Genomic DNA, 23708 nt, shown 5'->3' on the forward strand with positions numbered 1-23708 from the left:
CAACCTCTGCCTCCCGGGTTCAAGTGATTCTCCTGCCTCAGCCTCCCAAGTAGCTGGGACTACAGGCGCATGCCACCACACCCAGTTAATTTTTGTATTTTTAGTAGAGACAGGGTTTCACCATGTTGGTCAGGCTGGTCTCAAACTCCTGACCTCGTGATCTGCCTGCCTCATCCTCCCAAAGTGGTGGGATTACAGGCATGAGCCACCATGCCCAGCAAACTTGCTCTGCAATGCTGCAAACTCAACTCTGCCAACCAAAGATGTAGCTTGAGCCAGACACAGTGGCTCATGCCTGTAATTCCGGAATTTTGGGAGGCTGAGGTGGGTGTATCACTTGAGGTCAGGAGTTCAAGACCAGCCTGGCCAACATGGTGAAATCCCATCTCTACTAAAAAAAAAAAAATTAGTCAGGTATGGTGGCACACACCTGTAATCCCAGCCACTTGGGAGGCTGAGGCATGAGAATTGCTTGAACCCGGGAGATGGAGGTTGCAGTGAGCCGAGATCGTGCCACTGTACTCCAGCGTAAGGTGACAGAGCAAGACTGCGTCTCAAAACCAAACAAAACTGAAAACTAAGATGTAGCTTGGAAACAAAGATAAAGATGACAGATAAATGAACAGGCAAGCCTGTCCTGCAACAAAACCTTATCTGCAGACTGTGAAATGTAAATTTCATAGAATGTTACATTTACAGACGTGTCACCAAATACTTATTTTCAACCATTTTCAAATGTAAAAAGCCCAAACTATCCTCAGCTTTCAACTTATAAAACAAACAAACAAAAACCAAAAAAACAAAAAACTGGTAGTGGACTGTAGTTCGCCAGTCCCTAACTTAGCAAATTGTTGCCAAACTTTTCTGAGGTTGCATGTTCTGTTTGGAGATGTGATGAAAACCCTGGCCGCTCTGCTCTCTCTAGAAAAATGCAGGGACACCGCAAATGTGGCATACAACTTGAGGGGGTCTGAAAGCTCAGAAGGGGATTCTGGAGGCTGTCCCGCCCAATTCTCCCAGCTCACGCAGAAATTGTCTCCGCAGCGCCCCAGGTGGAGAAGGCATCGTGGGCAGCAATGGGAGCTTCCGGGCTCACAAAGGGGCCACTGAAGCCTGTCTGCCCTGAGAAGAGTCTAGCTGGAGGCTGGATTTGCAGACAGCAAATTCAGGTATCAAGTGACAAGTGACAGGGTCCTCCAGTGACAACTCAGATGGGGGCAGGCATGCACATTTGTGTGACTTGCAGCAGGTTCCGACAGACCTCTTCTGCTTCCACTTCAAGCACACTGGGCTTTCTGCCGCCTGGGGATCATTCCTGTCCCAGGACCTTTGCCTCTATGACCTGGAATTCTCTTCCCTACAGACCCACAGGGTCCTTTTCCCAGCTCCTCCACATTCTGGATTCCAGAGTCACCAATTTGGAGAGGCTATCCCTGGACACTTGAGGGAGAGCCGTGGTCCTCACCTGGGGTTGACTGCCTTCCTACCCTGCCACTAGAGGACATGGGGCAACTTGGACATCATAGCTAGGGATGCTCCTGCCACCAAGTGGGTGAAGGCCATGGATAGTGTCCAACCTCCTCTCAGGCACAGGGCGGCCACACACAACAGCCCCAAATGTCAGTAATGCTGAGGTTGACACACTCTATAATCACTCTGTCTCCTTTTCCAACTTCATGTTTTCCCTTTGTCTTTTTTTGAGACAGAGGCTGGAGTGGTGTAATCTCAGCTCAATGTAATCTCTGCCTCCCAGGCTCAAGCGATCTCCTGCCCCAGCCTCCCAAGTAGCTGGGACTACAGGCATGCACCACCATGCCCAGCTAATTTTTTTTTTTTTTTTTTTTGAGACAGAGTTTCACTGCTGTTGCCCAGGATGGAGTGCAATGGTACAATCTTAGCTCACTGCAATTTCTGTGTCCCACACTCAAGCGATATTCCCACTTCAGCCTCCCAAGTAGCTGAGATTACAGGCATCCACCACCACACCCAGCTAATTTTTGTATTTTTAGTAGAGTCAGGGTTTCACCACGTTGGCAAGGCTGGTCTTGAACTCCTGACCTCAGGTAATCCACCCTGCTTGGCCTCCTAGAATGCTGAGATTACAGGAGTGAGCCATCACACCCAGCTGGGCAGACAGTCCCTAATTTTTTGTATTTTTAGTAAGATGGGGTTTCGTCATCTTGCTCAGGCTGGTCTCGAACTCCTGGGCTCCAGCGATCTGACTGCCTTGTCCTTCCAAAGTGCTGGGATTACAGGTGTGAGCCACCACATCCAGCCAACTTCACGTTTTTTCGAAACACGTCTTGTTACCTTTACATTCCCCATTTATTTGTTTACTATCTGCTTTGCTTTACTAGAAGGTAAGCTCCTTGAAGGCAGGGATTTTTATCTGCTCAGTGCCTTAAAGATTGTCAGGAATGCAGTAGGTGCTTAATAAACATAGATATATTTTTGAGTCAGGGTCTCAGTCTGTCACCAAGGGTGGAGTGCAGGGATATGATCCCAGCTCACTGCTGCTTCAAATTCCTAGGCTCAAACAATCCTCCCACCTCAGCCTCCTGAGTAGCTGGGGTTACAGGCACACACCACCACCCCTGGCTAATTTATTTTTATTTTTTTGTAGAGACATGGTCTTATTATGTTACCCAGGCTGGAGTACAGAAGTGTGATCACAGCTCACTTCTACTTTGAATTTCTGGGCTCAAGCGATCTTCCCACCTCAGCTTCCTAAGTAGCTGGGACTACAGGGGTGTGGCACCATGCCAAGCTAATTTTTATTTTTTATTTTTGAGATGGAGTCTCATTCTGTCATCCAGGCTGGAGTGCAGTGGTGAGATCTCTGCTCACTGCAATCTCTACCTCCTGGGTTCAAGCAATTCTCCTGCCTCAGCCTCTCAAGTAGCTGGGATTACAGGCATGTGCCACCATGCCTGGCTAATTTTTGTATTTTTCATAGATACTGGGTTTTACCATGTTGGCCAGGCTGTATCTCAAACTCCTGTACTCAAGTGACCTGCCTGCCTCCACTTCCCAAAATGCTGGGATTACAGACATGAACCACCATGTGTCCAGCCCAAGCTAATTTTTAAAAAAAGTTTTTTGTAGAGACAGGGCCTCACTCTGTCATCTAGGCTGGTCTTGAATGCCTGGCCTCAAGTGATCCTCACACATCAGCCTCCCAAAGTGCTGGGATTATAGGCATCAGCCACCATGCCTGGCCTCCATAACTATTTTTGAATGAACAAATGGGGCTCATAAGACCTCCTACAAGGAGATGTTGTTCCAATTAAGTGAGAAAAAGCACCTAGCATATAGTACATGCTCATTAAATAGTGGCATTTTCATTAATTCACTCACTCATCCATCCATTCATTCAACAATTACTTGTTGAACTCCTACTGGGTGTGTGTGTGGGTTTGTTGTTGTTGTTGTTTTTTTTTTTTGACAGAGTTTCAATCTTGTTGCCCAGGCTAGGGTGCAATGGCTCAATCTCTGCTCACTGTAACCTCTACCTCCTGGGTTCAAGCAATTCTCCTGTCTCAGCCTCCTGAGTAGCTGGGATTACAGGCTCCATGTTAATTTTTGTATTTTTAGTAGAGATGGGGTTTCACCATGTTGGCCATGCTGGTCTTGAACTCCTGATCTCAAGTGATTCACCTGCCTCGGCCTCTCAAAGTGTTGGGATTACAGGAATGAGACATCACCCTCAGCCAGGAAAGACTTTTGATTGTCCCAGCTGGAGGGAGAGGGCTTGCTATTGGCATTGGGTGGGTCTAGAGGCCAGGGATGCCAGTCAACATCCTACAATGCATAGGTGAGGCCACCATGATAGAAAATGATTGGGTCTCAAATAGGTCCATAGGGTTGAGTCTATGAAACCTGCCCACCAGCAGCAAAGAGCAAACTAATGGCATACAAATCACTCTGGATTCTCGTCCAAATGCAGATTCTGTTTCAGTCCATCTGGGATAGGACCTGGGATTTGGTATTAAAAGTTCCCAGGTGGGCCAGGAGCAGTGGGTCATACCTGTAATCTCAGCACTTTGGGAGGCCGAGGTGGGAGAATCGCTTGATTTTGGGATTTTGAGACCAGCCCGGGCAACATGGTGAAACCCTGTCTTTACAAAAAACTATCCAGGTGTGGTGGCACATGCCTGTAGTCGCAGCTACTTGGGAGGCTAAGGTGGGGAGATCACTTAAGACTGGGAGACAGAGGGTACAGCAAGCTGAGATTGCACCACTGCAATCCAGCCTGGGTGACAGAGCCAGGCCCTGTCATCATAAAACGGTCCCAGGTGGGCTAGCCATGGTGGCTTATGCCTGTAATCCCAGCACTTTTGGAGGCTGAGGTGAGAGGATACCGCGAGCTCAGGAGTTTGAGACCAGCCTGGGCAACATAGCAAGACCCTGTCTCTATAAACAAACAAACAAAATTAAACATTAGCAGGGTGTAGTGACGTATGCCTGTAGTCCCAGCTACTTGGGAGGCTGAGGTGGGAGGATTGCTTGAGCTCAGAATTTCAAGGCTGCAGTGAGCTATGATCACACCACTGTACTCCAGCCTGGACCAGAGAGAGAGAGAGAGAGAGAGAGAGAGAGAGAGGGAGAGAGAGGGAGATGGACATCTTGTCTCTAAAATAAAAATAATTTTTTAAAAAGTTCCCAGGTGACAGGCTGGGTGCGCTGGCTCACACCTGTAATACCAGCACCTTGGGAGGCCGAGACAGGAAGATCACCTCAGGTCAGGGGTTCGAGACCAGACTGGCCAACGTGGTAAAACCCTGTTTCTACTAAAAATACAAAAATTAGCAGGGCGTGGTGGCGGGCACCTGTAATCCCAGCTACTTGGAAGGCTGAGGCAGGAGAATCGCTTAAATCCGGGAGGTAGAAGTTGCAGTGAACTATGCGCCACTGCACTCCAGCCTTGGTGACAGAGCAAAACTCCATCTCGGAAAAAAAAAAAAAAAAAAAAAAGTTCCCAGACGAAGGCAATGCTCTAAGTTAGTGGGTCACAGGGACAACTGAGATCTTGGATGACCCCAAATCAGAGTTTAAAGACCTCAGGATTTTTCTGAGAAGCAAAGCAAAAGCAGGAACAGAAACAAATGGGGAACGATAAGGAACCAGCGATCACAGTAAGAAGTGCATGGTTCAGCTCAGCCTGGGGCTGTTCAAGCAAAGGAACCCAAGAGCAGGCTCCCGGCCCCTGCTCTGTGCAGCCTTGGTTCTAGACCTCCGGCTTAACTCTTCCAACTTTCAACCTCCTACCTGCCCCTTGAATCTGATGCCTAAGAAAGACTAAGCAAGCCTCATCCCCCACAGAAGAGAACACGATGCCAGGAAAAAGAGGGAGTCACCTGCTGTCCCAAATTAAGGACTTCAACACACTGACATTGTTGGTGCACTGAAGATTTGGCAAAGGCTGGGTGCGGTAGCTCACACCTGTAATTCCAGCACTTTGGGAGGCTGAGGCAGGAGGAGTCATCCAATTTGGGGTCATCCAAGGTGTCATGTGTCCATGTGACCCACTGACTTAGAGCATCACCTCATCTGGGAAATTCTTTTTTTTTTTGATTTGGAGTCTCGCTCTGTCACCCAGGCTGGAGTGCAGTGGTGCGACCACAGCTCACTACAACCTCCACCTCCTGGGTTCAAGTGATTCTCCTGCCTCAGTGTCCTGAGTAGCTGGGATTACAGGCGCCCACCAGTGCACCCAGCTAATGGCTTGAGTCCAGGAGTTTGAAAGCAGCCTGGGCAATATAGTGAGACTTTGTCTCTACAAAAATAAGTTAAAAAATAAGCTAAGCATGGCAGTGCACATCTGTAGACCCAGCTACTTGGGAGAAGGAGGTGGGTGGATTGCTTGAGCCCAGAAGGCAGAGGCTGCAGTGAGCTGAGATCACACCATTGCATTCCAGCCTGGGCAACAGAGTGAGATCCTGTCTCAAATAAAAAAAAAAAAAAAAAAAAGAAAGAAAGAAAAAGGTTTTGCAAAAAGCTCATGTCAGCCTCTGCTGAGGACAGCTCATAGGTCACAGAGCTGGATGGGGATTGCCTAACAGAGGAAAAGCTCAAAGAGGAACATCCTTGACACCAGGAGTCACCAACAGCCACCTCCAGCTCCATAGCCAGCAATGACAGTTCAGAAAGAGGTGGAAAGGAGAAAGAAGGAAAATACCCACGTCTGGAGCAGGTAAAGCCAACAAATGCAAAACCTGCAGATCATGTTGCTCAGAGGCGCTTGCCCCAGGTGTGGAGATGCTGCTCTCACTGCATGGTCTAAGCCCATCCTAGTATCTGTTTGCCCATCTCATTCACCCATTGTTTCTCACCTGGAGGCAATTCTGCCCCCCAGGAGACTTTTAGCCATGTCTGGAGACATTTTTGGTTGTTGCAACCGGAGGCAGGAGGGTGGAGGCCAGGGGTGTTACTAAATATCCCACAATGCACAGGACAGCCCCTTAGAACAAACAAGTACCTGGCCCCAAATGTTGACAGTGCTGCGAACTAGCCCCAGTTCTGCCAGCCACTGACTGCAGTTTGGACTCTTGCTACAAACAGCACACACGTCTTTTCTAACATGCGGTCGCCACCATGTCCTCCTCGAGTGGAGCTCATTTGCAAAAAGACCAAGTTCTAAATCCCAGCAACGACCTGAGCCATCTCTTTCTGGGAGTCTCTTGAATCCATACTCTTTCTTGAGTAGAGACCCTTCGACTCACAACCCCACAACCACCAAGGGCCCCAAGAAGCAGAAAACTGGCCTGCTGTGGATAAAATTGTATCCTCCCCCTCACCAAATTCATATGTTGCAATCCTACTTCCCCACTTCTGTCCTTTCGGATGTGACCTTATTTGTAAACTGAATCTTTGCAGATGTAAATAAGCTAAGCTGAGGCCACATGAGTCTGGTGAGCCCCTAATCCAATATAACTGGTATCCTCATAGAAAGGGGAAATTGGGACCTGGGGCCATGTGAGGCTAAGAGATGACCAGAAGCCAGGAGAGATGCCCGGAATGGATCATTTCCTGGCACCTGCATATGGAGCTCAGCTTTGATCTCAGACTTTCATCCTCCAGAACTGCAGGGCAATATATCTCTGATGGTTAAGCCACCTGGTACGTGGTGCTTTGTCAAGACAGCCCTGGCAAACTCATACATGGCTCGAGTCCAGATGCTGCAGGAGAATTCCTGCAATGGCGAGACTGTTGCCCGTTCCAAGTTACCCCAAGAGCCCCTGTGCCCAGGGACCCATCCCTGGTTCTCTCCAGGGAGCCACCCAGCAGAGGGCGAAACAGAACGGGGATGCAGACATGAAAAGAGGCCAGAGGAGTATGATTGAGCGGACATGAAGAAGAGAAAGTGGCTGCCATCTAGGACGATGGATTGGGCCATCAGACTTACCTGAGCTCAGGAAGGGTTTGCCACACAGGGGGCAGCTGGAAGGGCCGGAGAAAGTCCCTTGTACCAGCTGGTGCCCATTTACACACTCCCGCCTCTCTCGGGCATCCTGGCCCTTCTCCTTTAGATTTGCTGGGCTCTTTGCCTGGATGGGACAGAGGCGGGTCTCAGGGTGCTATGATACCCTCTGCAGGGGCTGGCCCTCTCTCTCTCTCTCTTTTTTTTTTTTTAAGATCCAGCTGGAGTGCAGTGGTGCAATCTTGGCTCACTGCAACCTCTGCCTCCTGGGTTCAAGCCACTCTCCTGCCTCAGCCTCCCAAGTAGCTGGGATTACAGATACCCACCACCACGCCCATCTAATTTTTGTATTTTTAGTAGAGACAAGGTTTCACCATGTTGGCCAGGCTGGTCTTGAACTCCTGACCTCAGGTGAACCACCCACCTTAGACTCCCAGAGTGCTGGGATTACAGGTGTGAACCACCGCGCCTGGCTGGGGTTGGCCCTCTTAGGTACTGGGCCCTCAGCCCACAGCAAGCTCCAACCACAGGGCTCCTGGGCTAAGGGCAGCGTGCCAAGCTGGGGAAGGCAGAGGGGGCCCCCGTTGCTCAGATTCCGTTACCTTCTCCTTCTGCCTGGTCACTCGACTGCGGAGATAGCTCAGCCTGCGCTTCACACTGGTACTCTTGTCACTCTTCTCATTCTTGCCAGCACTGTCCTCGCTCCTGGGGGATGAGAGGGAAGGTCCATCAGAGGGGGCCAGGGGCCATTCTGAGGCAACCCTGTGCATTACTCCAGGAATCCACCTGGACTCTGTCTCCCTGTGGCCCCCTGGTCCTCCTTACCCCTTCCCTAAGTCCTTGACTTCCTCCTCTCCTCCCTCCTTCCCTCTCTTACTTATTGTGGGAAGTAGAAAAAGTTTCTTTTTAACATTTCCTTTCTTGTTAAAAAATAAGTGTGCTAATAAGTTTGTGGAGCCCTATCCTATGTAGCTGTTAGACACGCCATGCTTACAGGCACGTAGTACATTCTATGTCCTTGAAGTTTAACCAAAACATCTGTGCTGGACGTGCTCACAGGCATGTCCCGGCTCTCTATTGTTTTACCTGTTAGAAAAGTCTTAAGTTGTTAGTCAGTAGGGTTTTACTTTAAATGGTGAGGTCTGGCTCCAGCCAACAGAAATCAGACACAGCGGTAAGGACAACCCCAAATGCGTAAGGAATAAATGTGTGTGTTTTCCTTTGTTCATTGTACTCTCGTGGCACAGTGGTTAGCAAGGCTACCCTTCCTACAGTCCAGGAAGTAAAAACTGCATTGCTGAAAAATCCTTTGTTCAGTGCTAATTTTTCTTTTCTTTTTTTTTTTTTGAGATGGAGCTTTCGCTCTTGTTGCCCAGGCTGGAGTGCAATGGCACAGTCACGGCTCACTACAATCTCTGCCTCCTGGGTACAAGCAATTCTCCTGCCTCAGCCTCCTGAGTAGCTGGGATTACAGGCATGTGACACAATGCCTGGCTAATTTTTTTGTATTTTTAGTAGAGATGGGGTTTCTCCATATTGGGCAGGCTGATCCCAAACTCCTGACCTCAGATGATCCGCCCGCCTTGGCCTCCCAAAGTGCTGGGATTACAGGCATGAGCTGCCGCACCCAGCCTCGGTGCTAATTTTTCTTCGCGGCACCAAGCATCTATTTCCAACATCTATTTCCAACACTTATTCACTCAGCAAACATGAATGAATGTTTGCAAAGTTCTGGGAACTTTGGGGACTGGGTTTGCAGAGGGAAATGCAACATGATCTCAGGTTTAGGTCCCTCCATGCCTGGCCTGGGAATCTCAGCTCTGCTCACTGCTGATTTTCCCCTCTAATTCATGTCCCCAACCCCCAACTGGTATCTAATTGGCCTTTATTTGTGTGTTTCGTCAGTGATTTTGAGACAGAGTCTCACTCTGTCACCCAGGCTGGAGTGCAGCTGTGTAATCTCAGCTAACTGCGACCTCTGCCTCCCAGGTTCAAGTGGTTCTCATGCCTCAGCCTCCCGAGTAGCTGGGACTACAGGTGCCCAGCTAATTTTTTTTTTTATTTTTTGGTATTTTTAGTAGAGACAGGGTTTCATTATGTTGGCCAGGCTGGTCTTGAACTCCTGACATCAGGTGATCCATTCACCTCAGCCTCCCAAAGTGCTGGGATTACAGGCATGAGCCATTGCACCTGGCCCTAATTGGTTTTTAAATCCTGATGGTTCTTCTCTCTCCTCCCCCACCCCCAACTCCATCCCCAGGTCACTGGCATGGCTTCCTGGATTTCGGGCACACCCTCATTTAATAAATGTTAGGTCAGTGACATACAAGGCAGACATGATTCCTGCTCTGGTAGGATCTATTTCCTGGGCAGAGATGCCATTCCTCCAGTCTATGCCCCCTGATCCCAGTCTGAGTGGCTTCTGGAACTTTGTAAATATCTGTGTTTGTTGAATGAATGAATGAGAGAGGGAGGGAGGAAAGGAAGGAGAGAGAGAGTCCAGGACCTCCAGCACTGCCCGTGGCCTTTATCCTGTCCTCATCCTATCACCAGAACTGATGATGCCAGAAGACCCTACTTTTTTTTTAAGACAGAGTTTTACTCTGTCACCCAGGCTGGAGTGCAGTGGCGCAATTTTGGCTCACTGCAGCCTTTGCCTCTAAAGTTCAAGTGATTCTCCTGCCTCAGTCTCCTGAGTAGCTGGGATTATAGGCATCTGCCACCATGCCTGGCTAATTTTTGTATTTTTACTAGAGATTGGGTTTCACCATGTTGGCCAGGATGGTCTTGAATTCCCGACCTTAGACAATCCTCCCCCACTGCCCACAGTCTCCCAAAGTGCTGGGATTATAAGCATGAACCACCATACCCAGCCCCAACTGCTCTTCAGGATAAAGTCTGAGCTCCTTTGTGTCACTGAGGTGGTCTGGTCTCTGCTGATTTCTCCCCTCTTCCCTCCTCCCAGCCCCACTCCGATGTCATTCTCTAAGCCTTCTAGTTCCATTTTGTTTCTTTCATCCTCATCTGCACAAACTGGCAAACTCCTACTCTTCTGTCAGAACTCTGCTTACATTGTCACCTCCTCCAGGAAGTCTTCCTCTGTCCTCTCAGAGTATATGAGAGCCTCACCCCTCCCTTCCCTGACAGCTCCCACCATTGCCCTGATGAGGGCTCCTGCTCCTACCCCCAGCAAGGGGGACTGGCCCAGAGAGGACGCTCCGTAAACACTTGTTGGAATCCAAGGCTGCCCTCCCCTGCAGTTCTCACTTGCAGCAGGTCTGTGTACTTACTCCGACAGGAACTCAAACCAGGTCAGGCTCGAGTGGGCTCCGCCGGGGCTGGCTGACATGTAAGCCCTCTGCCGGGCCCTGCGGGATCAGAGGGGACAGATACCTGGGTCAGCAGCCTGCTCTCCCACTCACCAACCCAGTGCTGCTAAATACAGGCGTGCTCCAGGTGCCCCATCTAAAAGCCCACCCATCTTTGACACTCTGGGACATTATGACAGGTTTTCCAGCAGAGGGCAGTAACGTGTGTCGGCTGAACAAAATCGGTGTATCAGGAAGTTTTGTTTTTGTTTTTTTTGAATCGAGATGGGGTCTTGCTCTGTTGCCCAGGCTGGAGTCTTGCTCTCCTACCTCAGCCTCCCGAGTAGCTGAATTATAGGTACGTGCCACCATGCCTGGCTAATTTTTGTATTTTTAGTAGAGACAAGGTGATTGCAAAGTGAGCTATGCAATCATAGCTCACTGCAGCCTCAATCTCTTGGGCTTGAGCGATCCTCCTGCTTCAGTCTCCTGAGTAGCTGGGACTATAGGCAGGTGCCACCATGCCTGGCTAATTTTTATTTTTATTTTATTTTATATTTATTTATTTTGAGATGGAGTTTCACTCTTATTGCCCAGGCTGGGGTGCAATGGTGCGATCTCAGCTCACCACATCCCCCACCTCCTGGGTTCAAGTGTTTCTCCTGCCTCAGCCTTCCAAGTATCTGGGATTATAGGCATGCACCACCAGGTCTGGCTCCTTTTTCTTTCTTACTTTTTTTTTAACCAATTACTTAAATCTTACACAATTTCTTTCTTTTATTTATTTTTCTGAGATGGAGTCTCATTCTGTTGCCCTGGCTGGAGTGCAGTGGCATGATTTCGCTCGCTGCAACCTCCGCCTCCCAAGTTTAAGCGAGTCTCCTGCCTCAGTCTCCTGAGTAGCTGGATTACAGCACCCGCCGTTACATCCAGCTAATTTTTTGTATTTTTAGTAGAGATGCGGGGTTTCACCAAGTTGGCCAGGCTGGTCTCAAACGCCTGACCTCAGGCGTTGATTCACCTGCCTCAGCCTCCCAAAGTGCTGGGATTACAGGCATGAGCTACCATGTCTGGCCACAAACTGTTGTCGTTGTTGTTTTTAATTAATTTAAATTTTAAAAATATTAATTAAAAAAAAATAAAGGGCCTTGCTCTGTCGCCCAGGCAGGTGTGCAGTGGCATGATCACGGCTCACGGCAGCCTTCACTGCCTGGGTTCGTCATTCTCCCGTGTAAAACCTCTTCACCTCCCAGAGTAGCCAGGACTACAGATATGTGCCACCATGACCAGCTAATTAAAAACAAATTTATAGAGACAGAGTCTCACTCTGTTGCCCAGGCTGGTCTCAAACTCCTGGGCTCAAACAATCCTCCCACCTCAGCCTCCCAAACTTCTGGGATTACAGGCATGAGCCACCTCACCCAGCAAATTTTTAATTATTGTTTGTAGAGATAGATCTTGCTGTGTTTCCCAAGATGGTCTCAAAGTCCCGGTCTCCAAATAATGCTCCCACCTTGGCCTCCCAAAGTGTTGGGATTACAGTGGTGTGAGCCACTGCACCTGCTACAGGAAGAGTTTGTAACAGATGGCAGTGTCCTAGGCAGGTGGCACGTTTATCTGTTTGCTCCAGGGGACCCCTGCGTCGGTGGCAGCCTGCTCCTCTCCAGCTCTTGTCTTCTATCTCCCCCCTCCTCTCCTGCCCCATTTTTCTTCCCTTGAACCCAGCCTTCTCTGTTTTCTTTTCTTTTCTTTTCTTTTTTGAGACAGTCTCACTGTGTTGCCCAGGCTGGAGTGCAATGGCATGATCTTGGCTCATCACAACCTCTGCCTCCTGGGTTCAAGTGATTCTCCTGCCTCAGCCTCCCGAGTAGCTGAATTATAGGTATGTGCCACCATGCCTGGCTAATTTTTGTATTTTTAGTAGAGACAAGTTTTCTCCATGTTGGTCAGGCTGGTCTCGAACTCCCAACCTCAGGTGATCCACCCACCTTGTCCCCTTAAAGTGCTGGGATTACAGGCGTGAGTGCCGCACCTGGTCCTTTTTCTCTTTTCTTTTCTTTTTTTTTTTTTTTTTGAGACAGAATCTCGATGTGTTGCCCAGGCTGGAGTGCAATGGTGCAATCTCGGCTCACTGCAACTTCTGCCTCCTGGGTTCAAGGGATTCTCCTTCCTCAGCCTTCCGAGTACCTGGGATTACAGGTGCCTGCCACCATACCTAGCTAGTTTTTCTATTTTTAGTAGAGACGGGGGTTTCACCATGTTGGTCAGGCTGGTCTTGAACTCCTGGCCTCAGGTGAGCCACCGTGCCCGGCCCTCACCCAGTCTTCTCTACTCCTGTCTCCCACATATGTGCACACCCCTGCCTGCCTCCTGCTCTCGTCTCCCACTTTGTTCCCCTCTTCCCTCACGCCTGTCCCGACTCCCACTTACCCATGGTACTGTCGAAGTTCTTGAAGCACCTGCTGGACAATCAGCCTGTGGAGGTGGGGCCAGGATTAGAGCAGCCCTTGGTGGCCCCAAGTTACAGACGCTCTCCCAGAGACAAACTGGGGTTGCCCATCCAGGCCTCAGGTGGCTCATGCCTATAATCCCAGAACTTTGGGAGGCCGAGGTGGGTGGATCACTTGAAGTCAGGGGTTCAAGACCAGCCTGACCAACACGGTGAAACCCCGTCTCTACAAGATATACAAAAACTAGCTGGGCATGGTGGTGGGCGCCTGTAGTCCCAGCTACTCTGGAGACTGAGGCAGGAGAATCTCTTGAACCTGGGAGGCAGAGGCTGCAGTGAGCCGAGATCACATCACTGCATTCCAGTCTGGGTCACAGAGCGAAATTCTGTCTCACACACATGCCCAAAAAGTCACAATTACCTCTCAAGGCAACATTGAGAACCTTTTTGAGGGGCTTAGATCCCTCCCCCAGGGAAGACGGATGGTGTCAGAAAGAAGATGTGGTTATAGTGGACTAGTGGGATGGTACCAGGCCCTGGTCACTTACAGGCAGCACTCTGTACCCTGGCTCCCCTCCTCCCCCAGTCCTGACTGTCCTGCCTGTCCACTGGGGGTCCCTCTCCCACCACGAGGCAGAAACTCACACATGATCTGGCTCCACGTGGTCTTTTTCCATGCACTCCAGCACTGGAGATTCTAGGCCTGGAAGAAGCCCCCATCCCAGGAAGCACAGTTATGAGGGGCTCTGGGACAGGACCAGTCCAGCAGGGGCCTCCCGGATACCACCCTGGGCCCCTGCAGAACTGGAGGACATGCAGACAGAGCTGTGCTCTCAGGGAACCGAGATGAGAAGAGGACAGAGAGCCAGGGACAAACGCAGGTGTCCCTAGTGTCTCGGGAGTGCTTACAACCTATGAAGTGCTTTACATGTGTGAGCTCAGCAGACTCTCTGAGTGGCCTTAGGGAGATACGCTTATTGTCCCCACTCACCTTTTTTCTTTCTTTTCTTTTTTTTTTTTTTTGAGATGGAGTCTCACTCTATTGCCCAGGTTGGAGTGCAGTGGCGTGATCTCTGTTCACTGCAACCTCCACCTCCCGGGTTTAAGCAATTCTCCTGCCTCAGCCTCCCAAGTAGCTGGGATTACAGGCACCTGTCACCACACCCGGCTGATTTTTTATTTTTAGTAGAGACAGGGTTTCACCATATTGGCCAGGAGTTTGAGACCATATAATTCACCATATTATCATGCCTATAATCCCAGCACTTTGGGAGGCCGAGGCAGGCAGATCACTTGAGGCCAGGAGTTTGAGACCAGCCTGGCCAACATGACAAAACCCTATCTCTATTAAAAATACAGAAACTAGCTGGGCATGGTAGCGATGCTTGTGGTCCCAGCTACTTGAGAGGCTGAGGCAGGAGAATTGCTTGAACAGCCGAGGTGGAGGTTGCAGTGAGCTGAGGTTGCACCACTGCACTCCAACCTGGGTGACAGAGTGAGACTCCATCTCAAAAAAAAAAAAAATATGCTGGGCGCAGTGGCTCACACCTTTAATCCCAGCACTTTGGGAGGCCGAGGCGGGCAGATCACGAGGTCAAGAGATGGAAACCATCCTGGTCAACATGGTGAAAACCCGTCTCTACCAAAAATACAAAAATTAGCTGAGTATGGTGGCGTGCACCTGTGTTCCCAGCACTCTGGAGGCTGAGGCAGGAGAATGGCTTGAACCCGGGAGGCGGAGGTTGCGGTGAGCTGAGATGGCGCCATTGCACTCCAGCCTGGGCAACAAGAGTGAAATCCAGTCTCAAAAGCAATAATGATAACAATAATAATAATAGTCAGAGAGAGGAGAGAATCTTGGGGACAAGGTCATTTCAATGAGCAGTGTCACACTGGCTCAAGGGCTGCAGGGAGAGGAGGAGGGACAGATGCTGGAGGTCCCTTCCCCTCTCTGGCTTCCCTCAGCGTTCTGCTCAGTCCCTGCAGAACAATTCCCTGGGTCCCATCTGGAGCCCCATCAAGCGGCCCTTCAGGGGGAACCCCCTCCCTGCCTCCTCACCCCCCAATGAAGGAAGCTCCCAGGCTGGCTACCTTGAACAGGTGGAGTGACCATTTCCAAACCCGGAGAGAGTTCCAGGGAGCGGATCTCATAGAAGGACCCAGGAACGGACCTTGACCTCACTGTTTTCTTGGGGCTATCACATTCCTGCAGGGAATTAAACATCTCACTAAGCTGGGAAGGCAGCCTGGACTGCAGGCAGGTTCCCCAGGTTGAGGGTCCCCAGCCACAGCCAGGGCCACCTCCGGGGAAATGGACGACACACTCATCCAAGCCCCAACCTCCAGCCAACCTCCCCCGGACAGAGCATGGGTTCTGCCACTCCCTTCACAGCCACAGGGCTGTAGTCCTGATCAAGGAGCCCCCAGCTATGAGCTGGAACCCCAAATATCAGAGCCACAGGTTCCAACAATGGCCAGGAATTTCCCCAAGGGTCATTTGTGGTCACAGTCAAAGATGTCCCAGCCATCGGCCACAGCTCCAAGCATGCATTCCTCTACATTTGCACCTCAGATCTCAGGTCAGAGACAAATTCTCCCTAGCTGCAGACCCCAGCCACAGACACAGCTGCCTTCCAGCTGCAGGCTACACTCCGGGATCAGACACCCCACATCAACTTTCCTGCAGCCCCTGGGTTGCCGTCATGACCCTGCATAGCCTGCCCTAGATGCTTACCCAGAGAAAACCCTTCAGGCCTGGGCTGGAATCTTAGGACCCAGAGATGCCCGAGGCATGACCCGCGCCATAGGCAAGCAGCCCCCAGACCCCATGGCAGGTAACCCTCACCAGCCCTGGCAAGTGTCTCCTTCCTACCCATAGCAATGGCTTCTGGGCCCAAAAGTGTGCTATTGTCAGGGGTGGCTGCAGGCTACACCCACCTTGCCTGGGCTTTCTGCAGGGGTCCCGCCCCCAGACAGGCACCCTTGGGTCCAAGTCTTCAGTCCTCCTCCCGGCAGGTTCAAAGTGAGGCTGGCCAGCGTTCGAGGGAGGCAGGGCTCCTCATCCACAGCTGAGGCATCAAGGCTGAGCCTGTGGGAAAGGACCGGGTACTGGGGCTTCAGCAGGTCTTGTTCACCTGGCTGCTGCCCCAGGCATCCAGGGGATGGGGCTTGAGAGAACCTGTAAGTGGCCCTTCCAGGACAGGGAAGGGTGCGGAGGCCACAGAGAGGGGTCCAGACCTCCCAATATGAGAGGACTCGGTGACAAAGAGGAGGGGAAAAGAAAGCCAACCTGGTGAGGTTTGTTGGAGCTACATTTCCATCTCAGACCGTTTTTGCACAGACTGGATTTCCTCTTTCTTTCTCTCCTTCTTTCTTTTCTTTCTTTCCTTCTTTTTCTTCTTTCTTTCTCTTTCTTTCCTTCTTTCTTTCATTCTTTCTTTTCCTTCCTTCCTTCCTTCCCTCCCCCCCCCCTCCCTCCCTCCCTCCCTTCCTTCCTTCCTTCCTTCCTTCCTTCCTTCCCTCCTCCCTCTCTCTCTCTGACAGAATCTTGCTCTGTCACCCAGGCTAGAGTGCAGTGGCATACTCTCAGCTCACTGCAACCTCTGCCTCTCAGGTTCAAGCAATTCTCTTGCCTTAGCCTCCTGAGTAGCTGGGATTACAGGCATGTGCCACCATGCCCAGCTAATATGTATATTTTTGGTAGAGATGGGGGTTCACCATGTTCACCAGGCTGTTCTCGAACTCCTGACCTCAAGTGATCCAACCACTTCAGCCTCCCTAAGTGTCTATTTATAGCTGCTCCCCATCACTGGCATGACCACCTGAGCTCCACCTCCTGTCAGATGAGTGGCAGCATTAGATTCTCAAAGGAGTGGGGGCATGGTGGCTCACGCCGTAATTCCAGCACTTGGGAGGCTGAGGCAGGCAGATCTCCTGAGGTCAGGAGCTCAAGACCAGTCTGGCCAACATGGTGAAACCCCGTCTCTATTAACAATATAAAAAGTTAGCTGGGTGTGGTGATGTGAGCCTGTACTCCTGAATACTTGGGAGCCTGAGGCAGGAGAATTGCTTGAACCTGGGAGGCAGAGGTTGTAGTGAGCCAAGATTGTGCCATTGCACTCCAGCCTGAGCCACAGAGTGAGATTCTGTCTCAAAAAAAAAAAAAAAAAAATTCTCATAGGAGCCAGAGCCCTATTGTGAACCACACATGTGAGGCATCTAGGTTGCACGCTCCTTATGAGAATCTAGGCTGGGTGCAGTGGCTCATGCCTGTAATCCCAGCACTTTGGGAGGCCGAGGCAGGGGGATCATGAGGTCAGGAGTTTGAGACCAGCCTGGCCAACATGATGAAACCCTGTCTCTACTAAAAAGACAAAAATTAGCCAGGCATGGTGGTGCACACCTGTAATCCCTGCTACTCAGGAGGCTGAGGCAGGAGAATCACTTGAACTCTGGAGGTGGAGGTTGCAGTGAGCTGAGATCGTGCCACTTCATTCCAGCCTGGGTGACAGAGCGAGACTCCATCTCAAAAAAAAAAAAAAAAAGAAAGACTCAAATGGCTGATGATCTGTCACTGTCTCCCACCCATCATCCCGAGATGGGACCATCTAGTGCAGGAAAACAAACTCAGGGCTCCCACTGATTCTACATTATGGTGGGTTATAGAATTATTTCATTATGTATTACAATGTAATAATAATGTAAGTAAAGTGCACGATAAATGGCATGTGCTTCAATTATACGGAAACTATCCCGTCCCCCTGGGTCCATGGAAAAACTGTCTTCCGTGAAACCGGTCCCTGGTGCTGAAAGGCTGGGGACCACGGCAGGTGCAAGGGGCAGCTTGTCCTAGGACCTGGCTCTGGCCTTCTGGACCCCCGCCCCGTCCTGGAGGTGCACTGTGGGAGGCAGGCATCATGGGGAACTGACCTCCGCCAGCTCTCTGAGCAGCTCCGTGACCTCTCCCAGCTGCGCCGCCTTGACAGGTCCTGGGACCCTGCCAAGCTGGAAAAGACAGAATCCCTTTCTGTTTCTTCATCTGGGGGGCGGCTGTCTGGGGCCTTCCCAGGCTGGCTGTGGGAAGGGGCCCCAATGCCCAGGTCCTGCAGATATTCGCTGCCCTGAAGGGTCCCCAAATCCAGGCTGAGGTCCTCCGCACTCTCGTTGAGCCGCCTGGGAAAATCATCCTCCTGTAGGATGGGGAAGGAGGGAGAAGAAGACATTGATCAAGGGGTGGCAGAGCCTGGGGTCTCTTGACCACGAGGTCCCTGCTCCCAACATCAAGACCCTGCTCGTCCCCCACCTGTGCATCTTGGGCTCAGTGCCCTTCTCACAGCGGGTGGGATGGAATGGGAGGGAGGAGTTCCCCAGTGCTCTATCTAACCTGGACCTTCAAGGCCTCATCCCTGCAAAAGGACCAGAAGTCTGGTCTTCCACGCCAGATCCCCCTACTTCTAGCCTTGGCAAAGCATGTCACTGAGTTTCTACCTGATTATCTTTTTTTTTTTTTTGGAGACATAGTCTCACTCTGTTGGCAGGCTGGAACTGGAATGCAGTGGTGCAATCTCAGCTCACATTGCAATCTCCAACTCCTGGCTTCAAGCAATCATCCTGCCTCAGCCTCCTGGGTAGCTAAGACTACAGGTGCCCACCAGCATGCCCAGCTAATTTTTTTTTTTTTTGTATTTTTAATAGAGACAGGGTTTTGCCATGTTGGCCAGGCTGGTCTCGAGCTCCTGATGTCAAGTGATCCTCCTGTCTTGGCCTCCCAAAGTGCTGGGATTACAGGCGTGAGCCACCGCGTCTGCCCTGCCTGCTCACCAGCTTGTTTTAAGGCTCACAAAGGGGTCCAGATGAGGTGGCTCATACCTGTAATCCTAATGCTGTGGGAGGTCAAGGCAGAAAGATCGCTTGAGGCCAGGAGTGTCAGACTAATCTGGGCAACATATCAAGACTCCATCTCTACAGAAAAATTTAGGCTGGGTGTGGTGGCACATGCCTGTAATCCCAGCACCTTGGGAGGCCAACATGGGTGGATCACAGGGTCAAGAGATCAAGACCATCCTGACCAATGTGGTGAAACCCTGTCGCTACTAAAAATACACAAATTAGCTGGGCCTGGTGACACATGCCTGTAGTCTCAGCTACTCGGGAGGCTGAGGCAGGAGAATCTCTTGAACCTGGTAAGTGGAGGTTATCGTGAGCCGAGATCATGACACTGCACTCTAGCCTGGTGACAGCAAGACTGTGTCTGAAAAAAAACAATTTTTTAAAAAATTAGCCGAGCTTGATGATGTGTGCCTGTTGTCCCAGCTAATCAGGAGGCTAATGAGGGAGGATCACTTGAATCCAGGAGTTTGAGGCTGCAGTAAGCTATGATCATACCACTGCACTCCAGCCTGGGCAACAAAGTGAGACCCTGTCTATAAATAGTACATATAAATAAGGCTCACAAAATAGTACATCTGTTTATTTGCAAAATAGCCACATGGAGGTAAGTTACCCTTGATGCAAGTGGTGCAATTTCAGGCAGTTTCGGGGTTCATAATCTTACCCCTGTGCTGCTTGGAGTAACTCCTCGAAGGTCTCCTGAAACCTTTTTTTGGGGCGGGGGAGGAGTCTCGCACTGTCACCAGGTTGGAGTACCAGTGCAATGGCGCAAACTTGGCTCACTGCAACCTCTGCCTCCCAGGCTCAAGCAATTCTCCTGCCTTAGCCTCCTGAGTAGCTGGGATTAAAGGTGCCCACCACCACACCTGGCTAATTTTTGTATTTTTAGTAGATTTGGGGTTTCAGTATGTTGGCCAGGCTGGTCTCGAACTCCTGATCTCATGATCCGCCTACCTCAGCCCTCCAAAGTACTGATACTACAGGTGTGAGTCACCATAGCAGGCTTAACTTTGAATAATGCTGCACAGGAATATTATTTATCTTTTTGTTTGTTTTGAGACAGAGTCTCACTCTGTTGCCCAGGTTGGAGTGCGGTGGTGCAATCTCACCTCACTGCAACCTCCACCTCCTCGGTTCAAGTGATTCTCCTGCCTCAGCTTCCCAAGTAGCTGGGATTATAGGTTCACACCACCACACCTGGCAAATTTTCTTTTAGTAGAAATGGGGTTTTCCCATGTTGGCCAGGCTGGTCTCAAACTCCTGACCTCAAGTGATCCACCTGCCTTGGCTTCCCAAAGTGCTGGGATTACAGGTATGAGCCACTGTCCCTGGCCTGAATACTATTTGTCCTAATGACTTTTTAAAGCATCTACTTAAATTTTATGTCAGAGGCAAGTGTCTCACCCTTATCCTGCCTTGGGAGGGAGACTCCCTCCTCAGCCTCCTGAGTAGCTGGGATCTTATTTCACTGCAACCTCCACTTCCTGGGTTCAAGTGATTTTCCTGCCTCAGCCTCCTGAGTAGCTGGGATTACAGGTGCCTGCCACCACACCGAGCTAGTTTTTGCATTTTTAGTAGAGGCGGTGTTTTACCATGTTGGCCAGGCTGATCTCAAACTCCTGACCTCAGGTAGTTCACCTGCCTCAGCCTCTCAAAGTGCTGGGACTACAGGCATGCGCCACCACACCTGGTGAATTTTTACATATATTTTTTTTAGTAGAGAGGGGATTTCACGATGTTGGCCAGGATGGTTTTGAACTCCTGACCTCAAGTGATCCGCCTGCCTCAGTCTCCCAAAGTGTTGAGATTACAGGCGTTAGCGCCCAGCCCATGTTTTAACCTTTTTTTTTTTTTTTTTTTTTTTTAGACAGAGTCTCGCTCTGTCGCACAGGTTGGAGGCTCACTGCAACCTCTGCCTCCCTGGTTCAAGTGATTCTTCTGCCTCAGCCTCCTGAGTAGCTGGGATTACAGGTGTGTGCTACCACGCCCAGCTAATTTTTCTATTTTTAGTAGAGACAGGGTTTCACCATGTTGGTCAGGCTGGTCTCAATCGGCCTCCCAAAGTGTTGGGATTACAGGTGTGAGCCACGGCGCTTCGGCCCACATCTTAACCATTTTTAAGCGTCCAGTTCAGCATCATTAAGCACATTCCAGTTTCTGTGAAACCATCATCTCCATCTATCTCCAGAACTTCCTCATCTTCCCAAACTAAAATTCTGTGCCCATGAAACACTCCCTCCTCACTCCCCTCTGTAGCCCCTGGGGCTTTCCACCCCTCTACTTTCCATCTCCATGAACTGCCTTGGAATCCCACCAATTTGGGAGGATCGCTTGAGCCCAGGAGTTTGAGACCAGCCTGGACAACATAGCAAGACCCCATCTCTACACAAAATTTATAAAGTGAGCTGGGCAAGGTGGCAGGTTCCTGTAGTCCCAGCTACTTGGGAGGCTGAGGTAGGAGGATCACTGGATACTGGGAGGTTGAAGCTACAGTGAGCTGTGATCGTGCTATTGCACTCCAGACTGGGGAACAGAGCAAGACCCTGTCTCCAAAAAAACAAAAAAGTGTCGGAGCGGTGGGGAGTAAATCTATGAACCCGACAAGTCCAGAGGCCTCCTACAAGTGGAATCAGACAGTGTTTGTCCTTTTATGTCTGGTTCATTTCACGAGCATAACGTCCACAAGGTTCCACCACATTGCAGCACGGGTCAAGATTTCCTTCCTTTTTAAGGTAGGATCCTATTCCATTGTATGGATGGACCACATCGCATTTACTCATTGTGGGAAGTAGAAAAGTTAAGTGTGCCAATAACTTTGTGAAGCCCTGTCCTATGTAGCTGTTAGACATGCCATGCTTACAGGCACATAGTACACTCTATGTCCTTGTACTTTAACCAAGATATCTGTGTTGGATGTGCTCACAGGCATGCCCTGGCTCTCCATTGCTTTTACCTGTTTAGAAAAGTTTTAATTATTAGCCAATCAGGTTTTAGTGTAGATTGTGAGGTCTGGCTCCAGCCAACAGAGATCAGACACAGCAGTAAAAACAACCCCAAATGTGGAAGGAATAAATTTGTGTGTTTTCCTTTGTTCATTGTACTCTTGTGGCAAGACGGCTAGCAAGGGTACCCTTCTACAGTCCAGGAAGCAAAAATTGTGTTGCTAAAAAATCCTTTGTCTCAGTGCTGATTTTTCTTTGCGGCACCGAGCATCTATTTCCAACATTCATCTATCCATCAACAGACACCTGGGCTCTTTCTGTCTGTTGGCTCTTGTGAATAACGCTGCTATGAACATTGGTGTGCAAATATCTGTGAGTGCCTGCTCTCAGTTCTTCCAGGAAGATACCCAGAAATGGAATTGCTGGATCATATGGTAATTTTATTTTTATATTTATGTTATATTATTTTTTTGTTTTGAGACAGAGTCTTGCTCTGTTGCCCTGGCTGGAGTGCAGTGGCGCCATCTCAGCTCACTGCAACCTCTGCTGACTGGATTCAAGTGATTCTCGTGTCTTGGCCTCTCTAGTAGCAGGGATTGCAGGCATGCACCGTGATGCCTGGCTAATTTTTATATTTTTAGTAGAGACAGGGTTTCATCATGTTGCCCAGGCTGGTCTCAAACACCTGACCTCAGGTGATCCTCCCTCCTCGGCTTCCCAAAGAGCTGGGATTACAGGCGTGAGCCACCGAGCGCAACCTACATTTATTTATTTATTCATAATGGAATTTCACTCTTCTTGCCCAGGCTGGAGTGCAATGGTGTGATCTTGGCTCACTGCAACCTCTGCCTCTCGGGTTCAAGTGATTCTCCTGCCTCAGCCTCCCAAGTAGCTGGGATTACAGGTACGTGCCACCACGCCCAGCTAATTTTTGAATTTTTAGTAGAGATGGGGTTTCACCATGTTGGCCAGGATGGTCTCAAACGCTGAACCTCAGGGGATCCTCCCCGACTCAGCCTCCCAAAGTGTTGGGATTACAGGCACGAGCCAATGCACCCAACCTCTTTTACCTGCTTTTTTGAGATAGCATCTCGCTCTGTCACCCAGGCTGGGGTGCGGTGGCACGATTGCGTTGGCAATTTGAGGTTTAACTTTGCAAGCACTCACTGCATTGCTTCACGGCCTGCCTTCTTGGATCTCTCCTTTACGGCCACCGTCCTTGTTTCCCTCCCTCCTCCCTGGCGACTCCTCCTCTGCCTCCTCTTCCTCCCTCTGCCTTTTGATCACCAGGGTCCCCCTTTTCCAGCCTCTTTCTAAAGAGCCACAGCTCCAGCTCTGGCTGGCCCTCACGTGACTTGGGCGGCAGCCTCTTTTCAAATTCCCCCCTTAACCCCCAAATGGTTCCATTCCTACCCCCAGTGCCTGGACAAGCTCCTACTCTCTTTTCTGTCACTGCACCCGAAAGTTTTTTGTGTGTCTCTGGTTTTCATCCGCCTGTAAATATAAACACGTTGAGACAGCCTCTTGGCCTGGCTGGGCCTCCTTCTTGCTCCTGCATCTGGCCTCCCTCAGAGGAGGCAGAGGTGGGAGCCAGGCCAGAATTGGGGTGGAACGGGGGAGTGGGTAACCGCACAGCACAGGCTGTTCCCGCTCCCACTGGCAGGTACACTGAGGGAGGGAGACAGGGCTGTCTCATCTTT

The 23708-nt window shown here is 50.3% G+C and overlaps 1 protein-coding gene across 5 annotated transcripts in view; it reads right to left on the reverse strand.

The window, feature by feature from the left end:
• The window catches only part of ARHGEF18 (Rho/Rac guanine nucleotide exchange factor 18), a 118343-nt gene that overhangs the window by 83002 nt on the left and 11633 nt on the right, over positions 1-23708 (reverse strand). For 3 of the 5 annotated variants that reach the window (XM_032252042.1, XM_032252043.1, XM_032252040.1), the window contains 8 exons: positions 18107-18366; positions 16115-16265; positions 15269-15383; positions 13823-13880; positions 13159-13203; positions 10711-10788; positions 8023-8125; positions 7406-7547 (listed from right to left, as the gene is read on the reverse strand). In XM_032252042.1, the coding sequence (XP_032107933.1) occupies positions 7406-7547; positions 8023-8125; positions 10711-10788; positions 13159-13203; positions 13823-13880; positions 15269-15383; positions 16115-16265; positions 18107-18366 (952 nt within the window). Of the gene's footprint in view, positions 1-7405; positions 7548-8022; positions 8126-10710; positions 10789-13158; positions 13204-13822; positions 13881-15268; positions 15384-16114; positions 16266-18106; positions 18367-23708 lie in introns of those variants that run through there. The other 2 variants (XM_032252041.1, XM_032252045.1) reach the window with 2 other exon arrangements.

The sequence above is a fragment of the Sapajus apella genome, unplaced genomic scaffold (genome assembly GCF_009761245.1).
Source record: "Sapajus apella isolate SASKATOON/1434 unplaced genomic scaffold, GSC_monkey_1.0 scaffold77, whole genome shotgun sequence".
Taxonomy (NCBI): domain Eukaryota; kingdom Metazoa; phylum Chordata; class Mammalia; order Primates; family Cebidae; genus Sapajus; species Sapajus apella.